This window comes from Abramis brama (genome assembly GCF_963993115.1).
Source record: "Abramis brama genome assembly, chromosome: 23".
Classification (NCBI taxonomy): Eukaryota; Metazoa; Chordata; class Actinopteri; order Cypriniformes; family Leuciscidae; genus Abramis; species Abramis brama.
The window spans coordinates 13,072,714-13,096,622 of NC_139985.1; the positions used below are offsets into that span (position 1 = coordinate 13,072,714).

The window sequence follows — 23,909 nt, forward strand, 5'->3', positions numbered from 1 at the left end:
AACCATCTCCCTTCAGCATCCTCTTTCAAAGCCTCTGCTTCAGTTACCTTGACACCAGCCTCCCAGCAACAACCTCCCATCCATAGATTTGCCTGCAGCTGTCTTGAAGGCAGTCAGCTCTTGTTAGCCTTTAGCGTTTAAACACATGAAAAATGTTTGGCTGTCTGTATATGATGATTTCTTGAATGGAGATCTCCATCTGTCAGTCCTTACATAATCACGTTATTACTGTTTTTTATTATTATTATTATTATTATTATTATTATTATTAATTTACTTTTTTGATTTAAAGGCATCAAGATGAACATTTTTATACTTTTTTTCCACAGTGTTTTCTGAGGCCTGAGTGCTCCAACTTTTCCATCCTTAGACTAGATCGGGACTGTTTTTTGCCTGATTTGCATGACCGACTGCTCTCTTCCAAATTGAAACAATTCTGTTTGACAGGGCCAGATGCTGTCTGTTGAAGTGAGTCAGGAGTTTTGTGGGAATACACCTGGTTTAACATCCTAATACAGCGTCTTTATGTTGACAGGGCATGAAAAACAACATCCAACCTAAATAAAGAACTCAAAATAATGTAGAGAATCCTCAAAATGATTAAATAAATGCCACGTCAACTTGATATTCCACAGAGAGGCCCAGAATGCTTTTGGCCTAATTCCCAATCCCGTAAATGTCGACACATATACAAATCACTCACGGGCCGGTCTGGAGTGGACCGAGAGATAAATAGATGGGGAGGAATAAAGAGAGGGGGCAATCTTTGCACAATCATTTCTGACCTTCAGCTTGTTTAGAGTAGAGGGCAAACAGAAGGATTGCTTGATTACTAAACATGACCTCACTGATAGAGAAATATTTGGTCACAGTGATTCTTATGAGTAATCCCCGGTGCAATCTACAGGAGGTTTTTACATTTTCTTGGCTGATTTTGAGTAAGAATTGTAATAAACATGGTAAAATGTGCTTAACTGAGCTGAGACTGCTATACTTTTACTGGTAACTGAAGGCATAATCAAATTATAATGTCAAAATATTTAAGAAAAGAATATGTAAGAAACAAGCAACAATCTGTAAAGTGAAAATTAAAAAGGAAAATCATCATACCTTACCCGCATGTCATTACAAACTTGTAGGACTTTCTTTCTGTGGAGTAGGCTACAAGAGAATATATTTTGAAAAATGGTCAAAAGTCAATGGGGTCCAAAACAACAGATGGCTTTTCATTGTATGGACCAAAAAAAGACAAGGCAATTTTATTTTATGGTGAACTATCTCTTTAATGAATTAGTAAATTAGGATTGTCCTCTACATGACCAAGATCTTATTGCATCTATCCTCTGGTTCTTATCTAAAATCCAAGTTGCTAGATTTCTGTTCTCTATTCCCCCTGGAAGACTTGCTACAGTGTCACTCATCAACAGGCTGGTCAGTTGACAGCTGCATGTCTGAGGAAGAATGCACACACACTGTCGTCCTCTCCAATGTTTCTCTTGTTGCATAATAATTTATTTAGAAACACTGACAAGATTCAGTGCCTTTTCAAAGTCCTGCTGCTGGCATAAAGCAGTCAGTCATATCTGATCTGTCTGCAATTTGTAAATGAGGATTGATTGTGAGCGAGGGACATCTTGGCAGGGCACATTTTTAGCTAAGTATAGCAGATAAAAGGAGAACAATGACTAGCCTTGTTTCAAAATGGTTTCTGTGAGAAATCCATTTTAAAGAAATTTCTATTTTGCCTAAACCCTATTTTGCCTAAACACTATGCACTAGTTTCTGGTTGATTAAAGCAAAGGCTAAAACTCATTCAATATTCTGGGCTTATCGGCTACAAGCACTCCCCGCTCTCAACACTGATTAATTGTTCTGCTGCTCCTATAAACCTTGATACACACATCCATGATAATCCACCTGAAACGCGGAAATATCTGACTGCTTTTATTGTGTATGTGTGTTAGTGAGCGTGTGTTAAAATAATAACCCCATGAACGTGTGTGATAACTATTCCAACACCATTTACCACAAAGCACTGATGAAAGTTGACATGGCATGGTAGAGTGTTTTAAAATTCATTGTTGCCAGCCAGACATGCTTAATTGTTTCCATATTAAATGAATCAGGGTGTATGATTAGTTGGGCTTGCTTTCCTTGCCACTTCTGAGTTTGTTTTTAATGTTTGTTTTGAATTATGCACGCAGAAAAACAAATGACACTGGCTTCTCATCAATATATCTCATTTGTCTGCGACCACTATGGTCTAAAAAGCAAATGAACTACAAATATGGTGGTACATTGAATGTCAAGTTGAACAGACCGTTTTAAGTGTACAATCCAATCAGTGATTCAAAATACCTGTTGCCCAAGAGCTAATTTTACCATATTTTGGTGATATATGTATTGTATTTATAAATCAATGAACCATGTGTTCAGTAATAGTTAATTAGCATATATAAACCTACTGCATTAAAATTAATTCCATTGATTTGCAGTAACGGGTATCATCCAATTAGACAGAACTATGCCTTCTGTTGTAATAATAATTGTGTTTGTATGTTTTGCAGGCCTCTCTGGTAACCCTGCTGATTTGGAAAAGCGGCACACATCATTCGGTAAAAACTTCATCCCCCCCAAGAAGCCCAAGACCTTTCTGCAGTTGGTATGGGAGGCCCTGCAGGATGTCACCCTCATTATTCTGGAGGTGGCAGCCATTATTTCTTTGGGCCTGTCCTTCTACCACCCACAAGGGGAAGGCAATGACAGTAAGTAGTGGCTTTAAACAGAGTTTTTAATAAGTCTGTTTAAATATTGTTTGGGTTGTTTTCCTGCACTCTGCAACTAAGATAAACAATTGATTTGGAAAAAAAAAAAAAAAAAAATATGAAACATTAATGAAAGTAAAATTAATGTATACTTAAAATTTAACTTTTAGTATTTTATATAGAAATAAAAATATTTAAATGTATGAAAATATGAATTATAGAAATACTTGTTTTTGTAGGCTTTGCACACTCATCACATCATAATGGCTAGTGGGAAAATGCAGAGCACTCTTCAATGCTGTATTTAAAAGTTTGAACTCTGGATGCTAAATTGGTTCTTCATTCAGTGGCAGATGCTATTATGCTGTTTTGCAGATTAGGTACAGATGTATTTTCTTTCCATAGAGGACTTCTTTGCTTCAGAAGTGACAATGTTCTGCTGGTTCCTTAAGTGATTATTATTCGGAATATAAGACAATCCTGATTATTAGATGACCTCCCTTTTTCAAGATGTACCTTTCAAGAGAATGCCTTTATTTGAAAATGATTTTGATCCTGCATATTTTTTAAATGTACATTTTTGTATTGAAAGGATGGTAAATACTGGTAAAATGTACCAACAATCACATTTAAAAATAAACACTTTGGCATACCATAAAAATAACCTGTAGCCCATCTGAATTATATAACAATTAGGCAATCCATCCCATAGTGAAAACCATGTAGCCAACCAAAATTTCATTAACAGTAGAAGTGAAATCTTATTGTAGTTTTGAAATTAAAATCACATATGGGGAAAGTTTGGTCATGTCAGCGAGGCACGCAAACATGACAGTCACACTGCACACGTCTGCGGCACATTATGACTCCGACACGGCCACCGGAGCTCATCACGGCCACTCTAGTCAGTGCTTGTGTTTATACCAGCCATGCCGTGACACATTTCAGAAGCGGCTCACTGTGCTGCTTCGCTAAAGATAGGTGCCTAGTCTATTTTTGAAGCCGCACAGTGAAGCCATACAAAATGAAATTACAAATTAACACCGTAAGCTTTTCTTTGACTCGCTCTTTTTGTCTTTTTTTTTTTTTTTTGTCTCTTGTCTTTTTGTGCTCGCGATCTAACATTACACTCTGACACCGTATTTCTTGGCACACTTGTTTTACACGTATTTGGTACTACCTATTGTTGCGGGTGTATTATTGACATGCAAAAGTCTAGACCTTGAATATTACAGGGTTCCTGCGGATCCTTAAAAAGTCTTAAATTAGATTTTTAAATTTTAAGGCCATAAAAAGTCTTATTTTTACTTATGAAAGGTCTTCAATTTTAGATGACACTTTGACTTAGACGTATCTAAATGTTTTCCAAATTAGCGTACGTATTTTTTATTATTCTATCTTTATGGATTTGCTTGTTCACGTGACAATTCGCGTCATTTACGGCAGCATATTACGTCTGTCTCCTACACCCGAAAGGAGGAGAGAAGAAGAATGTTTGCAAATGTCAGTTCAATTCTAAGTTCATTCTTTGTGCTTAGGGGTGTGCGATATATATCGTCTATGATGATAATGTAATCATTATTTTAACTATGTACAAGGCACTGCGAGCTGACATCGCATTTGTCTCTCGTGCTTTGCTTTCACTGCGTGATGTGTGCAGAAATAGGTGTGTTCCCAAATTAGTTTTTGTCTCATATTTATATCATATTATGTTATGTTAGTTAGTTAGCAAATGTGATATTTGTTTTATACAACAGTTAAATTAACAAGTTAGCATTGTGAGTTACTTTTTAGACACAATATTGTCAATATTGTTTGTTTTCCCTTTATTTCGCTGATGAGAATTTCAAAATGAAACCGTAACAGAGTCTCCATGCAACAGACAGTGATGATCTTTTGACTGAAATCCGCATTTTGAACGAATCAGTTTAATGATTCAATGACCAACTTGCTTCTTTCCTGAATGAATCAGCGTTATTAAGACAGTGACTTGGCCAGTGACTTTAATTAAAACATTAAAATTAGAAATCATTTCATATTTAAATATTGAATAAAAAAAACAAAAACAATCTCATAGCTTTATTTATGCAATTGTAAATGGAGTGTAAATATATTAATGCCAGTTCTGATGCCGCTTCTGTGTCACCTCTGCACTACAAAGATGGATTTTGATTTAATGATTTAATTTGACTGGTAACAGTGGTACTGTGTTATTATTCTAATAGAATTTAATTTTAATGCTAGAATTTGACATAAAAGGTGATGCATACCTCTAAATAAGTTTATAAAAAATGTCCATATATAGGTGAAAATGCCCCTGGAAATCAATTTAAGGTGGCAAATATTGCCCTTTAATAAAAATGTTAATTTCTGTCACTGCTGTGAACTGAACACTGCATAGAATATGAAAAATATGAATATCTTCGTGAGTCTGCTGTCAACAACAGGCCTAAACCAGCCATGATATTGTACTGATAGTGTTTTTGTACTTGTACCATCTAATTATTAACAAAACTTTGAAAATATCGAGATATGTTTTTGTCAATATTGCACCCTAATATACGGTATTAATTATAAGACAAACCTGTTTTTTCAGATGTATTTTAAAAAAAAAAAATTGAACAAATACATTACCGTTTAAAAGTTTGGAGTCAGTACGATTTTTTTAGCCTCTGCCTTTGCTTTACTGTCCAGAAAGTAGTCTAATGTTTTTTGTTTTGATTCTGACTTTATTAGTGACTCAACATTTTGGCTTATGTTTTAATAAAGGCCTCATTTGGGACTTTGCTTCATAAGCACCGCTCTGAATGCTGAAGAATTTGAATTTGGCTGCGACTGCAGGCTCTTCCTATTACCCATATGGCTCAGACCACAAGGATGACCTTAGACAGTCTTCAAGATCTCTAGGAGGAAATTAGGTCAATGAAGTGTAAATCTGCGATAAAACATGTTTCTAGCAAGAGGAAACTTTCCAAAGAAGAGACTCTGATAAAACAGAATTTTGCAGCTGCTGTTGTAATTGCTTGGACCCTTAATGGTCTTTAAAGGTTGTATGAACCTGTTTAAAGGTTATGTATAGTTTAGATTTGAAGATACAGATGTTTGACAGGATGTTTTCAGGGATTGATTTTCTCAAATTGTTTTTCTCTTATTCCAGGCTGTGGCCAAGCAGCTGGTGGTGTTGAAGATGAGGGCGAGGCCCAGGCAGGATGGATTGAAGGTGCTGCCATCTTGTTTTCAGTTATAATCGTGGTGCTGGTGACGGCCTTCAATGACTGGAGCAAAGAGAAACAGTTCCGTGGGCTGCAGAGCCGCATAGAACAGGAGCAGAAGTTTACAGTCATCCGCAAGGGTCAGGTCATCCAGATCCCTGTTGCTGAGATCGTCGTGGGAGATATCGCACAAATCAAATATGGTGAGGGTTCCATCTGAGAGTTGAGAAAATATGGTATAAACATGTTTATTTATTTCCACAATATGACAGATTTAGATGTGACACGTCACTGGATTCAGTGATCTCTGTCATATATTTGAGTTTTATGAATGCTGTGGCATTTATAAAGTATAGTTTTCCCTCCAGAACCCTTTGGCTTTTTTATTAAACCTCAGAAGCCAGTTCCTCATTGAATTCACCAGCGGTTGTGATAGATCATATGTGACTGCCAGTCTTCTCTGAGACACAAAGCATGGCTCATGACTCATGCTTACCGGCTTGCATGAGTCACTGTGCTGCTGCTTGTGGTGCCTGCTATGTGGGCGACGCGTGGGGTGTCCAAGAGCCACAGGAGAGATCTGTCATCATGGTCGCCAAATCAGCCTCTATGTCTGATTTGGAAATTGAAATGTCTTTTTCTGTATTTCTCTGTCATCCCACAGTCATTCACCACCCCATGTTATCTTCCTTCAGGTGACCTTCTTCCAGCTGATGGTATCTTGATCCAGGGTAATGACCTGAAGATTGATGAAAGCTCTCTGACTGGGGAGGCCGATCATGTCCGCAAATCTCTGGAGAAGGACCCCATGCTCCTTTCCGGTGGGATTGAGTTTCCACATCCTCTTTAAAATGTTAGCTTCTGTTGTAGGGTGCAAAAGAGACCACAACCTTGGTTTAAACGTGGAAATATACAAAGTATTAGGATTTTAGAAAAGTAATTTTTTTTAATTAATTGTTTTGTGCTGCTGTCATTAAATATATATATTTAAATGTAATATTAATATTTTTTTACATTTTTTTTAGACCCCACATTAATGGGCTAGGCATGTATGCTGTACTATTTCTAGAAACCACTTAGCAGCTTTGCTCTTATTTGAAGTATTGTAATTTAGAAGGTAAGCAGTCATTTAGCATATGCTTTTATCCAAAGCGACGTACAGTACACTAAACTACAGAAAAGATCCTCCTGAAGCAGCCTTGGTGTTAAGTGCTTTGCTCAAGCACACAGTCTGCTTATGAAGTTGTGACACATCGGCCTTCAGATAATACTGTTTCTGGGTGCAAGCCTTTACTCTGTTTTAAGTGAGAATACAATCTCAATTAAACTCAGTTGTTTATGAGCACTATTGATTTATAGCACACCTTTAAGCTAAGCTTTTAAAAATTGATGGTGTGCACCACAGTCTCTGGGCTCACAGTGTCTTGGACGATAATATTTTAATGAAAAAAATAATAAAAACTGTCTGGCCAACCAAGATTTTGGTATGGAGATAAAGGTTAGGATCATGATCAACAGGATAGGATCAACACTACAGCACACCATGAATGTATATTAGCACCGTTTGTTGTTTGCTTTTGGAATCTACAGGAGCGTTTGGACCCGGATGCAACTGGGTGGAAATAGCTCATGTCTCTTGAACCAAGTTACCTACCTTGAGCTTTAGGGCCCGTCCACACGGAGACGCGTTTCGCTGTATACGTATACATTTTTTATCGTATTGGCGTTTCGTCCACACGGATCCGGCGTTTTCGGAGACTGAAACCGCTATTTTTTGAAACCGGGTCCCAAGGTGGATAAATCTGAAAACGCCGCCCTTGCGTTTTCGTGTGTACGGCCAATCCGTACATTTTGTGAAACGATGATGTCATCACCCCACGTGTCGACTAGTCAGACACCGCACGTAACAGCAACAACTGCCGACGATATTCTTGTATAAAAATATACTATAATGCTGCAGAAGAAGCTATAGCCTACTGAGCCTATTTTATTATTTTATTTATTTACATATAGCTATTCTCATTTTACTTATTTATTTCTATTTTCTTCATTATATGGTGCTGGTCTGTTGTCTGATTAAGACGATCGTTGGGAATTATTCAAAAAACGCACTAACCAGCAAAACATTCCACTCCGACATTAAATTTATCTGTAGGCCTATTTGTAGCCATTAAAGAAAATGTATTTAGTTTCATATTTATGCTTAAATAATGTTATTTTTTAATTTCATCAGTGTTGAAAAGTGAACGAGTAATCATAAGATATATCGGGAGACATAGGCCTAATTTTGACCCCATTAAGTTTCGTTTTGTATAAAGCCTTTCTTTAAAGTGAATTTCGTTTTGTATAAATTGTATCTTAATTTTAATCCATGTTTCATCAACGAATTGCCTGGATTTCATAGCAAATAGCAGACAATCAAGACATGGACGTGCCGGCGCCATATGTCTTGCATTGCTCGTGAACTGGACTTGCTGTATAAATGAACCGAAACTCAGAAATATATATATATATATATATATATATATATATATATATATAGGCCTATTTAGAAAGCTTGAAATAACTTTTAAACAACATAGAACAAAAATTCAAAATGAAAAGAAAGTTAAGAAACATATAGCTATGTAGGCTAATCCGTATCAAGTGTGCATTTCTCTAAATGTCACGGTCATAATACTGCGAAGGTGGCGAGTCAGCATCGTCAACTTCATCTTTGCAGCCACACAGAAAACACTAGTTTATTAATAAACAATTAAAATATCTCCTTGCTATTTTTGACACATTCATATTTGATTACTTTTGCCGGTTCTTTGTGCAAGCTTTATGCGTCCGCTATATGTCATATTGCGTCCGTTCATATTGTTCAATATTTTCAAGTTATAGGTAAAAAAAAGACCTATAAAAGAAAAGAAGCAGCTACTGTGCCTAATATTATTGTATACAGTGCGCACGGTTTATCCATAGGGTTTATGCCATTGAAAGTAGGTTATAAGAAAGATTTATGCCTTATGTGCGTGCTTCTTCTCCGCGTTTTTTGCCATCTCTGTGGCAGAATTAAAGCGCCACATACTGGACTGGCATGTATAGTACATCGTTTTGAGTCGGTTTCAGTGGTTTCGTGTGTACGCAGATATTTCTTGAGACGACACCGTGTTTACGGATTTTTTTTTTTGAACGAGGAAAAAAAAACATCGGATAGGGAAAGCTCTGGCTTCGTGTGGATGTGGCCTTAGCCACTAGGCTATACCATGCTACTGTCAAAGTTTTTATTTTTTTTATTTTTTTATTTTATTAAAATGTAACTTTAAATAAAGGAAAGGACTGTTGACTGGTATTAACCGGTGTTGTGACGACCTTTGCTTCTGATTTCATTCAGGAACTCATGTGATGGAGGGATCTGGCCGAATGGTGGTCACTGCTGTGGGCCTGAATTCTCAAACTGGAATCATTTTCACTCTCTTGGGCAGTGAGGATGAGGAGAAGAAGGTGAAGAAAGGTGAGACTAACATACTTTCAGGCTCATTTGGATAACTCCCCTCTCTCTTTGAGTAAACCAGTCTACCTCTCTAGTTGGGAGGTTACCTACAATCAGCCTGCCAGAGGTAAGATCCATTTACATGATTTGCTGAACTGTCTCCCTCCCCCAAAAATGCCTGCTGGTCTGAAACCCTCTGCTGTGGGTAAAATTCAACATTTATTTGGGGAATAATCACAGTATGTCGATGGAGACGTACGATATCCCTTCAGTTAATTTACATTTTACTAACTCTTTTAAAGTTTTTCTTTACTTTTTGTTTTCTTTCTTTTTTAAAGTTAGCTCAAGCTAAATTTGAGATAGTTATTTCTAATTGGGTAAATGTATTTTAAAAAAAATTCACACAAAACACTAGGGCTGGGCGATAAAATGTTAATTATAATTATTGCTATATAATTTTCCTTGATAAAACGACAGCAAGAGTTTGATGAATGTTTGATATAATGTTTATGCGCCACAAGTGCAATGAAACAGCACTACTCATTTGAACCGCGGCATACAGACCATTTATCCGCTCGGATCAAAGTTCAAACTGCAGCGCTGGCACGCTTACGAAAGCAGATGCTTTTACTAGCTGATCGGCCTAAACAGTGCTGTGAGATCCAGTGAGAACTAAACGCTTGAATTCAGCAAAGAACACAAACGTCTTGGTGATTTAAACTAGTTTAAAGCCAGATGAAACAGCGTTGACAAACAGGAGAAACACTGTGCGCAACGATACCGTCAGAAGACTTTTCAATCTACAAATCTCCATCATTTACCATGGATTTACTGTAGTAGTAACACTAACTGCACCATGGTATTGTGGCAGAAATGTGGGGCTATTAATTTAGAATTTTATTAATTTTATTAATGTAGACATATAAATGTATATATGTATATATAGTAATAGAATATAAATACAGCATTTTTTGTGATTAAGCTAGCCTATAGCATTTATATTATTTAGTATAAATGCACAAATGCCTATAGGCTAGCTTAATCACAAAAAAATTATTTAAAATCACAGTTAACGGTCTTTCAGCTAACTTTCCCTTAGGAGCAAAAATCTTTGAAAATATGCACATGCACAACACTCTACCTGCTCCCGAGAGGGAACGCCTTTTAAACGTGTGCAGGAGAGAGCATGCACGAGCCTAGTTCTCCTCGTGCACGCTCTGTTTACAAGTTGCTGTCGGCATGGCTCATAGTAGATTGTTTGGAAGGGCATCCAAATTTGGCTAGTCACGTTTGGTGGCACAATTATGTTGCAAATTATAAACTAACTCAAAAACATTCATGCAAGACAAAATGTCAAATGTCCTTCCGTGTTTTATTTACTTATTATACTGATCGATTGAGTGAGGGCTCAAGACATGATCTGCAATGGAGAAGTAGCTTGTTGCATTTGTGTAATAAATACTATGGTGAACACATTGGAATTATCAAAAATGAACACACAAGGTTTTAGAACATTTCAGCGTGATACCTTTTACCTTTTGGTCATAAGGCTACTTTAGACAAATTGAGATGTTTACCGTGTCTGCGCGGTGCGTGACTTGTGCCAGGGCTAGCATCGCTAATCATAGCTTACATTAACTTTTACTAGCAGTGATTTTAAATGGATTTCTCCAAATAGCATGCCAAACTTTACCTGTCGAGTAGAAACTTCGCGACTGAGGCATCAGTGGGAAGCCCAACCTGTGCTTTTAGCGCACGCCAGCGTGTGAAATATTCTCAATGTTTCTTTCTTCAGAGGACTTTCTCTTCTTGTCATACAATTCGTAGACACTTTTTCTCTTGCGACCCTCAGACATTTTGAAAAAACCCGGTGAGAACGGCGAGCTTCAATGAATAGCTGAAACCGTATCTCACCACACATACACCTGAAAGTGCGCATGCGCAGAAAGTGAAAACTACCTAGGGACGAGCACGTACGACGGCCTTACGTAAACATATCACCAGAATGATTGACAACTAGGAGGACCAATAGTCTTGATGATCCACCTGGAAAAAGAAAATCCTCCACTATACCTTTAAAGGAAATAAAGATTTGACATTTATCACGATAATTAGCAATATTGACTGACATGAAAAATGTAATCGTGGTGTATTTTTTTTGGCCATATCGCCCAGCCCTACATAAAATTATATATATGAGATTATCATGATAATTGAATGGTCAAAGAAACTCATTCTTGTCATGTTATTTTAGCCTCCAATTTAGCATGCAGTATGTCCCTTCTGCATGCACTGACTCTCCTGGTCCTCCAGGGTATGTCAAAACCTGACAACACCTGCTGTCAGCTCTCAGTCTCTCACATGTTCCTGATAGTTGGGTCGCCACTTAATTCAACAATCAGACTGATCTAAATAGTTTACTCTTTCATTGCCTCATAAGTTAAAAGAGCAGCTCTAAAACGTTTAATATTTCGATTCCTGTATTTTTGTTATAATGACAGTTATATACAGTCAGATTTCTGCAGTAATTTTCCCTTTTCCCTCAGGCTCCAAGAACATCTTTCTGTCGAATGTGTTTGCCAATAAAAATTGAGAGAATTGCTTTTTGGTTTCAGCCAAAGCCTGTTGGCATTGCCATAGTTTGTGAAGCAAGCGAACAAAACTAGGAAATTTATAAAACCCCTAATCGTAATGAGGTTATGTCAGTTGTGTGCCACAGTCAAAAACAATGACCGAGCCGTCAGTGTACCCTGCATAAAGACCCTCCAGTCCTTGTCTTTTTCTATAGATGAAACATCCAATCCCACATATACTCATGTAATGTAGTGTTACTTATCTAGTTTTTTTTATTCTTTTTGTTGTTGTGTTTCTTTATTTTCTTTTTCTGTCTTTGGTTTATTTACTTTGAGCCATGTTATATCAGCCCTCCGCCCTCTCTCTCTCGTTTTAAACAGGTAAAAAACAAGGACCCCCCGAAAATCGCAACAAAGGTAACCTTACCCACTCCCTCTTCCTCCCCCCCTCCCCCCCGTCCCCCCTCCCTCCCCCCCTCCCCATTCAGCAGCAAGTCTCGGAGTCTCGTGTCAGTCCCACTCACTCACTTGCTCACTTTCTCTCTCTGTCTTTCACGCTGTTGCTTACCCCTTCCTGCTGAGCCCGGGGGAGCTTCTCGCCTCGCTTTACTGTTAAAGGGTGCAACTCTCACCTGCTGGAAACGGCACTAAGCAGCCAGAAGACTTTGCAAGTTCATTGTTTGTCTTTCGATTTAAATCACGGTTATCAAAGATTAGTTTAATATTGTTTTATAGTAGTTTAAAATAGTTATTTTAATGTGTAATAATTTCACAATATTACTGTTTTTACTGTATTTTCGAGCAAATCAAAAATTTCCTTGCTCATGTCACTAGCTTTAAATATGCAACTTCGCTGTGTAAAGAATGCATAAAAGCGAACAAATGGATATAAACTAATGCAAATAGATGGTAACAACAGTGAAATTAAACATTTGGGTCGGACTTGCGTTTGTCACATTGTTTTAACTACTTGGTAGGCTACTCTAGTCAACAAATTAATTACTTTATAATGATATGAAAACACGAATGGTAGTGTGCTGTATAACATACCGTTTCATTTTTTTTTTTTTAAATCCGCATATGAAGTGTCCCGCTCTGTTCTCCTCCGCAGCCTCGTGTGTCAAAACAAACACTACAAGGCGTCAGTGATTGTTTTTATTCAGCCTCTAGAGGCTGCTCTCGTGCTGTGTAATGACAGCGCACCCTTCTCAGCCGCTCCAGCAACCGTTACAACCCGGAAAAACTTGGTATGGATTTTTGCCGATAACCGAGTGTTCCAGCAATCAGTTACCGGTGCCAATTTATAGTCAAAACCGATCAATCGGTCGACCTCTAATGACGTATGTCATTCTTGAAACGCAACACTCATGTTGAGAGTCATTGCTATGACTAGACTTGCTAAGTCATTTCTTGGACTAAATAACCATCTTACCTATCCCTGTTATTGCCAGTGTTTTTTTGCTCAGATAATATTTTTATAAAACTTTGAGCTTTGTTAATTTCTACCGTACAATTTGTATTTGATAAACTCAACACCTTAAAAAGCTTTGTTTATTGCAAGTATACACGTTAACATCGGCAACCCTAATGATTTTATATATATTATTATTATATTATATTATTATGATATAAGTTTATTGTCTTAAAAAAATATATTATTATTATTATTTTTTTTTGTAGATCTAGTTTTCCACTAATGACATTTAGATGTCTCTCCTTTTCAGAAACAAACTATCTCTGTGTGCTCGTCCGGGTCATCTGTGAACATTTGTACTGTGTTTCAGAGTGTGCCCACTCTGCCCTGGCTCACCCCAACAACCCCTCCGCAGCCCCACCCCCTGTAGCGCTTGGGGACTGAGCATCTGCTCCAGACAGAACTGCTCAGTTTGTCTGCACAGATCTCCTTCCTTTTGCCCTTGGTCTCAAGCACAAAAACACAAGCTGGTATTGGTTCAACTCCGAGTATATGTATTTAGTGTCTTCCTCGGTTTTTAAAATGATAGCCAAGAACTATTTAAGAGTATTTAATCTTGCTCCATGTTGTAATCTTGAACAAAACACCCACTCTCCACAATCTAATCAATTCCTGATAGATACATTTAAGTTCAACCCTTGTTTTTTTATTTTATTCCCTTTATTCTTGAATATCCTGTTTCACTTGGAAATATGTTGCAAGTATAGTGGGTTACGGATAGGGTCTTACATTGCCTTATAATTCATTCAAATGCAGCCAAGAGCTTTTGTAGAGATGCACATTTGTCCGTGCAAGATTTAATCCTAGCTTCATTGATGGTTTATGATGTTAATGTAATGCTTAGGGGCGTGGCTTATGTGGGAGTTGCACCCTTACAAAATGGACAGGCTGTGGATTGTTGTTTTTGTCCGTTTCTTTACTTTAGCTCTTTGTTTTTCTCACTGTTGCTTCTTTCTAGGGTGTGGCTCAGGACATCATGCTGTCTTGTACACTCTTCTCTTGGTCAAAATTTGACCTTTTCTTTCACCTTTACCCTCTTTCTCTTTACTGCACTCTCTCTTTTGGGAGCGTAAAAATAAACCAAAATCTTTCTGATCTTTTTTCGTCTTCCTCTTGATCCTTGTTTCTTGTGGTGGTTGTATATCTGGCTGTTTGGACTGTTTTTCTGTTTAAGTTGTTTGTAAATCACTCTCCTGTTCGTCGTGCGTGCCGCTGTTCGTGTTGTCAGTCAGTCAGACAGTCAGTCCGTCCATCAGTCCCTGATTCATGTGTGGTCGTTCTGGTCAGCTCTGTCAGTTCTGGTCAGTTGTTTGTTGTGACTGGTGGTCAGGTAGGCTTTTGGACTGTTTCTCAAACTCAACCTCAGTGCTCCACTATTACAGAGTTTCAGCCTGTTGCACACCATGTTTGAGATGATACATAGGCTAACGGCAAAAAGAAAATGACCTCTGTATCTTTTTAAAAGACTTAATGGGAATGCGGGCTGAGGGATCAATGCCTAACCATGGCAAATTGGCTGAATTTGATCTTCAACTCCATTAAGTTTCTATTTTAGTGGGTAATATAATTGGGCAATATAATATGCCATTTTATCCTTGTCAGTTGTGTAATTGAATTAAAATGATCAAAGTTACTGATGTAAAAAGAAATGTTAAAACTAGCTGCTGTTTTGCCTTGATATGGTTTCTGTAAATGTATTATTCCCTTTATTGAAAGGACTTTTTTTTAACGTATTTTCCAGTTTTGTTTAGTTAATATACATTTATTTGGTATTACAATATTGCACAAGTTCAATAAGTTGCTTTAAAAGTGAATTGAACGTCATCAGATATGACTACCAGAGTAGCCATGATGGCACATTAATACAAACCATAAGAGAAATAAAAGGCTAATTTAATTTCAGCCCAATATAAACAAACCCCCAATCCAAAAAATAGATTTTCATTGCCAGTTTAAGATAATTTATTTTAAAAAAAAATAATATGGTTTGAACTTGAAGATTACACAAAAGTTTACACAGCTAATAACAAATGTAATGATTTTTATGTTATATTTCATAACAGTACTGAGAAGCTCATTGGCTATTGACTACGTAGGGTCCAGTATTATCAAAATGTCTTGTGTGCTGCTTGAATCCAATTTAGATTTACTGTGCGCACCATAACCTGCCGGGGAATGGCTCCATGAATTTATAGTTTACTCCTCACCAGCCTAGATTCACTCAAGCAAAATCAACTAACAATAAATAAGTGCTTCTAATATGATTCTTCTGTATAATTCTCTAGGAACCCACTGTATGACTTGCCCTCTAGCTGTTACTGAATTGCCCATTCTCTCCTCCCCTCTTCCCATTTTCCCCATTCCCCACCTCTCATCTCCATCCTTTTTGGCATGTTCCTCCCTTGTTCCCATAACCACTCCTGAAATCAACCTCCACAGCTAAGACCCAGGATGGCATCGCCCTGGAGATCCAACCTCTGAAGAGCGAAGAAGGTGTAGAATCAGAGGAGAAGGAGGAAAAGGAAGAAAAGGAGAAAAAGAAGGTCAACGTCACCAAGAAAGAAAAGTCAGTCCTTCAGGGCAAGCTGACCAGGCTAGCGGTTCAGATTGGAAAAGCAGGTTAGGAAGCCACACATAACTGAAGGGTGCCTGATTAACTCATTGGTCTAGATGGTTAAATATCACTTATTTGTGTGTATTACTGATGCACAAGTTGACAGTTTTAATGTAGGGCTGGACAACATATTTATCAATATAAAATTAATAAAAAATGTCTCAGACACTTTTTGGGATCCTTCAAGAAAGTAAAAACAGATATTTTATCTCTAATTTAAATTTCAATAACAAAAACTGTTTTGTTGGTAAGTTTGAGTAATTTTTACATTAATTAGTTTTCTCTGAAATGCTGATTGACATTAGACATTGATTGACATTTTTAATCTACTTGGCAATAATGGCTGTTTGGTTGAAATTGTGCTTCCTCTGAAAGAAAGAACACTTACCCTTGTTTATTTCATTTTTTTTTTTAAATCAGCCAACCCCAATTGTGAACAGAAGTATATATAAAAAAAAAAACTGGTTTTAGAAACAGGCATGTCCCTTTGGGCTGTGTTCCACCAGATTATCCTACTTCCTACAGTTACCCAATCAAATAACATTTACATCAGACCACAGCTGTTGCCGTTATGAACAAAAGTTAGAAGGCTCTGCTTTCCCCTTAACTGTATTGGTCTTGAAACTCCCTCTCCTCCGGCAGGTCTCATCATGTCTGCAGTGACCGTCATTATCCTTATCCTGTACTTTGTAATTGATACATTTGGCGTCCAGGGTCGTGAGTGGACAGCAGAGTGTACTCCCATCTACATACAATATTTTGTGAAGTTTTTCATTATTGGTGTGACTGTGCTGGTGGTGGCTGTGCCCGAGGGGCTGCCTCTTGCTGTCACTATCTCCCTGGCTTATTCTGTCAAGGTGAGAGCCTTTGGGTTAGTTTACAAACACAAAACTGTATTTTGTTCATCTTGAGGACCTTCAGGTGGTTATAAGTTAGTAAATGTCACATGATTCTCTACATTTTTGCTAATCTATGTTCAAGGGCTAAAACACACTCCTCTCCCCCTATAACTGTCTTTCCTCGACAGAAAATGATGAAAGACAACAACCTGGTGAGGCACCTGGATGCCTGTGAGACCATGGGTAATGCCACTGCCATCTGCTCTGATAAAACTGGAACGCTGACTATGAATCGCATGACGGTGGTGCAGGCTTACATAGGTGACACACACTATAAAAGCGTTCCTGAACCAGAGGCCATAAATCCACAGACTCTGGAGCTACTGGTGAACAGCATCTCCATAAACTCAGCATACACTACCAAGATTCTGGTAAGAACTAGCCTTACGTAAATTAGATAATGAATGAGTGAGATCTGTTGTTTTGTTTGTTATTAATTATAGGGTTGTCAAATTAAAAGTCCACAGTCAGCCCCAGCCAAAACGCACTTATCGAGAGCAGACAGCACAAAATGACTAAGGAGCTATTCACACAAGGCACTTTAAAGGTCAGCTAGACAGAGCACAACAGAATAAAACTTAACACAGGGGCCTTGAGATTCATTTCGAAGCATGTTAACTTTGTAATTGTGCAAGATGCTAAAAAGATGGAGATGGAAAGAGATGGAGCACAATGTCCATATAGATACATTTCGTGTACATAGACCAACAATTAAAGCAAATATCAGATGGGATACAACACCACATCCTATCTGAACTAGGATATCATAAACTAAAAATATATAAAAATAAAAAAATGTGTTAAATGGAATAAAGCTGAAATAAAATGATCAATATCAATATAAGATAAAAAAAAATTACGTGAAAGGGTGCCTAGACAACTAACTTTGTAGAAGCACTAAAACAGGGAATTAATTAACTATAATTAAATTAAACGTAATTAGTAATATTTTAAAAAGTAAATGAATGAAAAATTAAAATGAGAAAAGCACATGACGTTACTAAATTAAGAACGAAAGTAAAAATATTAGTAAAAAAATTACTTGGTCTGAATGACTTGGTCCACCTGAAACAGATTGACAACACAAATTGTGAAATGCAATGTGGCTAGACAGATTTATGTCTTCAACCATTTTTGTCATGTCTGTTCAATGCTAGACTTGTCTGCCACAATATATTTTAGTTATCTTTGTTTGGGGGCTTTTCTCAGCAAATATATATAAAACATGTAATTACATAGAATTAATTTGATAAAATAATTGTCATATTTAATGAAATCAATTCCGATTCATTACTTTTTTACACAGATTGATAGCCCTAATTCATTTATTACTATTCTTGAACCTTTCTTGCCTGCTATTCACAATGTATCTTTCTTTCCCATAGCCCCCAGAAAAGGAGGGAGGTCTGCCAAGGCACGTGGGTAATAAGACAGAGTGTTCCCTTCTTGGTCTGGTGATGAACTTGAAGAGGGACTATCAGCCTATTAGAGATGAGATTCCTGAGGAGAAGCTTTATAAGGTTTACACATTCAACTCCACCCGGAAGAGTATGAGCACCGTACTAAAGAATGCCAATGGTCCTGGCTTCCGAATGTACAGCAAGGGCGCCTCTGAGATTGTCCTGCGCAAGTATGCTAAATAAACTAATCTTCACACTCTTAAAGGGGTCATATCAAAGTTTACTTGATCTTTTGAGATAAACTCTGTCCAAAAATACCATTTATTAAAATAAAGCAGCAAAAATTACTTCTGAAGTCCTTGGGTCATAAACCCGAAACATGTAAAGCTGGGGACACACTTAATGACTAGCTGAGACATTCTATGACCAAACTCAACACACTTAAAGACTGTTTCCATCGACTGGAGCATATTTTAGTCTTTGACAATCAGAGAGAAGCACAAACCTAGTCAGTCAGTCCACTATACTACACAACACAACACACTTAACGATTGATGAGTCATGATGGAACATTCTGGCGAACTCAACTGTGCGAGATCTTGTACCGAAACAAACATTGATGTCAACAGACAGCTGCCACTACTTAGCTGCAGTGCAATTTGTGCAAAAAAAATAAAATGGAAAAACCATGCCTACAACACTGGTGGTTTCATTTATGAAACATTAATTAAGTGTGTGTTTTTCTTTCACGTTTTCTTTTTGCCATTATCGCCTATAGACACATTTCATTATGTATTTCCTGATTAATTTCATTAATTACAACATTTCTAGTGCTGTGTAAAAAAACAAAACAAAACTATAAAGCAGTAATGTAGACTGCTATTCTCAAATCAGGCATTAAAAACAGGGTTCGTACAGGTGCTTGAAATCCTTGAAAATGCTTGAATTTTGATGTGTTTTCAAGGTTTGAAAAGTGCTTACATTTTGGATAAAATGCTTGAAATTGTAACTGTATTTCTTTCACAAAAAATATCTGATTGAATAGTTTGTTTATTAAATGGAGAAATGTAGCCCTTTAGATACAGAGTGATTTGCGCTAAGCTGGACAGAGCAAAAGTAGGCAGTTTTCATTTTGATTTCCGCGCTTGTTTGAATGCCCCGTTTTTATTGGCCGCGCGAGTAATCGTCACAGAGCGCAGCGGCAAAAGTTGAACTATTTTTAACTTTGACCGCGGCATGCGCGCGAGCTCGCCAATGCTGCGCTCCGCTTTGGTCGACGCAGCAACAAAACGTCCTGAATATGCAGTGAACATAGCCAAAGTTACAGCACAGTAACTGTAATGTTAACTACCCGCAACTTAAAACCTGCAAACGTTAGCCCAGTGCATAACAACAATCGTTGATTGCTGAACAGAAATCGTGTCAGATGGAGTGTCATACAAGTAGCCTACTGTAAGGTTGAGGATGGCCTTATGCAATATTCACACTGCTCTATTCCAGTAGATAAATATATATGTCTTGGCAATGAAAATACATTATTTTTTCTTTCAATTAATATAGGCTATTTATCAGGCAGGTCTATTTATTATTCTTCTGGGTTAAAATGGAATTACAGGTTGTTGTTGTAATGTCTCAGATTTTGTTCAAACCATGTCTATATCAAAAATGTGTCCCAAAACCAAGGCCTGTAAAATATTTCTGTTCAAATCCTATGTCTTCATATTTTCAGCCCTTGAAATTACTTCAGTTTTACAGCCTGAGAATCACATTATCTGGAAAGCAATATTTGGACATCAATATAATGAAAAGTATTATTCATAGGCATTATCTACTTAGACAGTGATACATTTTGAAAAATAAAACTTGTTATTTGCTTAAATATCTGATCCTTCTGTTACGAAACACAATTTTGGCTGTTTATAGCATTATCTATTTAAATGTGATAAAAACACTAAATAATAATTTTGACTTTGTATTGGTAATTTATGGTGGTGTAAAGTGCTGGAAAAAGCTTTAAAATGGACCTTGAAAGTGCTTGAAAAGTGCTTGAATTTGACCTTGGAAAAGGTGTACGAACCCTGTAAAAAGGAATTGGTTTGTTCTGAGCAAAATGCTAGGCTATTTTTTCGTTCCGATTCCAGTGTTACCAGTTAGTGGTTGGAACAAAATATAAAATATTGCTTTATTTATTCTGAAACGGAAGGTTATTTGTATATTTTAATTTAATTTTTATCAGTCTACAGTAAATGTACAACTCCCCCAATACTATTTAATGGAACTGCCAACACTGGAATCTCTGAAAGCATGACTTCATTTGACAGAAGAGCTGCAGAGATATTCAAGGAACTATTTCCTCCTCATATTTCCTCAAATATATTAGATATAATTAACGTGTGTGTGTGTGTGTGTGTGTATATTTAAAATTATTTTATTTACAAATGTCATGTTTGTGATTCAGAAACAAGTGCAGTTATATAGCCTACATTAGCTACCATTTTATTTATTTTTCTGTTTAACTTTTATTAGACCTCCAGGTCGAAATAAAAGGATAGCTTCTTAATATTATTTTTTTAAATGAGAGAAATCACTGCTTATTCAGAATTTTTGCAGACCTGAATTAATAGCCTAAAAACAATGAACTTGCTATGTTAACGAATGAAATATTCCGATAGAAACTTTAAATATTATAAAAAATATATGTTTGATAATATTACAAAAATAAGGATGAATGATGTTTGACTGGAAATGCATCTCCACAGCATAGTTGGCAGTCGCTAATATTAAACATGTTTAATAAAATCTTTGTGAGGATGACTGGCAACAGCTGGTTTTAAATTTTTAGACTAGAATCTTTAGACACCGCACACTACATGACTATAAACAGATTGAGCGCAATTGGAACAAACTCGGTCCGTTTGAGCATGATCAGTCGTATCGACCAAATTACATTAATAATATGCCTGACAGTCGTGTAGTGTGTTCCCAGCTTAAGAGGAATTTCTTAAAGGAACAGCAGCGAAAGAATTGGCCATTTTTTTTATTATAAATGGTCATGACAGGAGTAAAATTTAATTGTTTTATATGACCCCTTTATTTCCCTTTCTTCCTCTGTTTTTTTCCTTTTTGAGTTCTTTTTTTAAAGATAGTTTCATCTTCCTCCTGCAGTAAACTGTAATGATTGTTTGTTGTGTTTATTAAACCTTTCTCTTGTCTGTCAGGTGTTCCAGTATCCTTGATGCTTCAGGACAGCAACGTGTCTTCAAGGCCAAAGATCGGGATGAGATGGTGCAGAAAGTGATCGAGCCAATGGCCTGTGACGGGTTAAGGACCATTTGCGTAGCCATGAGGGACTTCACAACCGAGCCAGACTGGGAAAACGAGGCTGACATTCTGAATGACCTGACCTGCATTTGTGTTGTGGGCATTGAAGACCCTGTCCGTCCTGAGGTGAGAAAATTTATCCAGTTTGCTTTTTGCTGATAGCAATGTGCTTGTCCATAGTGCAGGGCTGGACATTTGTATACTTCAGGCCTCCATTAGTAATGAGACATGACAAGCATTAGGGGACGGCTTGTCTCGACAGGAGCAACCCGCCACATCTCATGTAATGAAAAAGTATTGACCGTGCTTATCATGTGATGATGATGAATTATTTGTAGAGTGTCTAACACTATGTCAAAGTGTGGACAGGAATAGCCTCATCGGTGGAGCAACAAACTGACCTAATTCCTTTAAAATAAGTACGACAGGCAACATGATTGTGCTGTTTTTGATTATGGATATTGGATCAGTGCAGAACTGACGTCAGCTTCCCTCAAATGAGGTGGCATATATAATTGTATAATAGAACGCATGACTGATATTTAGGTTAAATTATTCCTGCAGGCTTTAAGTGGTACAATCCATTTCATCTCTGTTCCCATCTATAGTGTGATGCACAGCCGGTAAAAGATTGTAACTTATGACTTGAATTGATTCAGAGGACAATATTATGTTAAGGTAGCAGTCTGATAGTGGCGCTCGCCCATTTACAGCTTTGAAATGGAATCGTAGAGTCATGTAGCGATGATAAGATGGGCTTGAATGTTTTTGCCCTAGTGAGAATCACTCTCTTGCAGTAATGATCAGAGCAATCTGTAGCTTGTCTAGTTTATTTCTGCTGTCACAGGCAAGACAAGAGCCAATTCTAAAATTTTAGTAATGCACACTCTAGTTTCTTTGCATCATGCAACATGTTTTTCACATGCATTACTCAGGGTTCGTACGTTTTGAAAAAAACTGGAAAAGTTATGGAATTTGAAAAATGCAAATTCCAGGCCTGGAAAGGTTTTGAAAAAATAAAAAGACCCAGAAAGTTTTGGAAAAGTCATGGAATTTTTTTTAACACAGCATAATATGTGATTAATACAAAAACTCTTTAATAAAAAAAATATTTCGCGTTGTCTTAACGTCCTTATATTCGGGCGGCATAACGTACAGTTCACTTCCGATTCACTCACTTGTTGGCTGAGGCGAAGTCGGTGCTGACAGAAATTTAACTGAAATGCCAGGAAAGTGGCACAAGCATGCTAAAGTTTTGCAAGCACCGGTGGGTCGAGAATGTAGCGGGAAGAAGATTGTAGCTCTGGCCGCATGTGAAACGATACGCAGCATATTAGCTGTCTGTCTCCTGCACGCGAGAGTAGAGAAGAAAACGAGTAAATGTCAGTTCAGTTGTAAGTTCATTCTTTATGTGCTTAGGAGTGTGCGATATTGTCTATGAACTATGATGGTATTGTAATCATTGTTTTAACTATGTACGACGAGGCACTGCGAGTGCGAGCTGACATTGCGTTTGTCTCATGCTTGCTTTCACTGCGTGATGTGTCAGTGCAGTTATAGATGTCCCCAAATGAGTTTTTGTCTTATATTTATATCATATTATGTTGTCATATTAGAATATCACATGAGCAAGAGTGCCGTTTTCCTGTGCATAATTGCAAATGTGCTATTTATTTTATACAACAGTTAAATTAACAATAAAGTTAACATTGTGAGTTACTTTTTGGACACAATATTGTAAATTTTCACTTTATATTGCCGACGAGAATTTCATAATGAAGCCGTAGTCCAACAAACATCGATGATTTTTTTTATTTAATGAAATCCGTGTTTTGAATGAATCATTTAGCGATTCAATGAACAATCACTTGTTTTTCTGAATGAATCAGCCGTTTGAACGAATCGGTTGAAATTACTCCAACAACTCGCTTATTAAGACAGTGACTTGCCGCCACCTACTGGTGGTTTTAGTTTCATATTTAAAGTATCATATATTTAATTAAAACGTTAAAATTATAAATCATATCATTTAAATATTGAATAGCATTATTTATGCAATTGTAAATGAAGTGTAAATATAGTAGGCTAATGCCAGTTTTGATGCCGCTTCTGTGTCAGCTCTAATGTCGACTGACATTTTCAGGAATACATAGTCATGGAAATGTGCCGAAAA

The 23,909-nt window shown here is 37.1% G+C and overlaps 1 protein-coding gene across 8 annotated transcripts in view; it reads left to right on the top strand.

Moving 5' to 3' along the window:
* Positions 1 to 23,909, top strand: part of atp2b4 (ATPase plasma membrane Ca2+ transporting 4) — a 134,809-nt gene that overhangs the window by 83,878 nt on the left and 27,022 nt on the right. For 6 of the 8 annotated variants that reach the window (XM_084100099.1, XM_084100098.1, XM_084100105.1 and 3 more), the window contains 10 exons: positions 2,568 to 2,765; positions 5,923 to 6,180; positions 6,673 to 6,798; positions 9,357 to 9,476; positions 12,410 to 12,445; positions 15,942 to 16,121; positions 16,759 to 16,973; positions 17,144 to 17,386; positions 18,401 to 18,645; positions 21,634 to 21,862. In XM_084100099.1, coding sequence (XP_083956225.1) covers positions 2,568 to 2,765; positions 5,923 to 6,180; positions 6,673 to 6,798; positions 9,357 to 9,476; positions 12,410 to 12,445; positions 15,942 to 16,121; positions 16,759 to 16,973; positions 17,144 to 17,386; positions 18,401 to 18,645; positions 21,634 to 21,862 — 1,850 coding nt within the window. The remainder of the gene's footprint in view (positions 1 to 2,567; positions 2,766 to 5,922; positions 6,181 to 6,672; positions 6,799 to 9,356; positions 9,477 to 12,409; positions 12,446 to 15,941; positions 16,122 to 16,758; positions 16,974 to 17,143; positions 17,387 to 18,400; positions 18,646 to 21,633; positions 21,863 to 23,909) is intronic. The other 2 variants (XM_084100102.1, XM_084100103.1) reach the window with 1 other exon arrangement.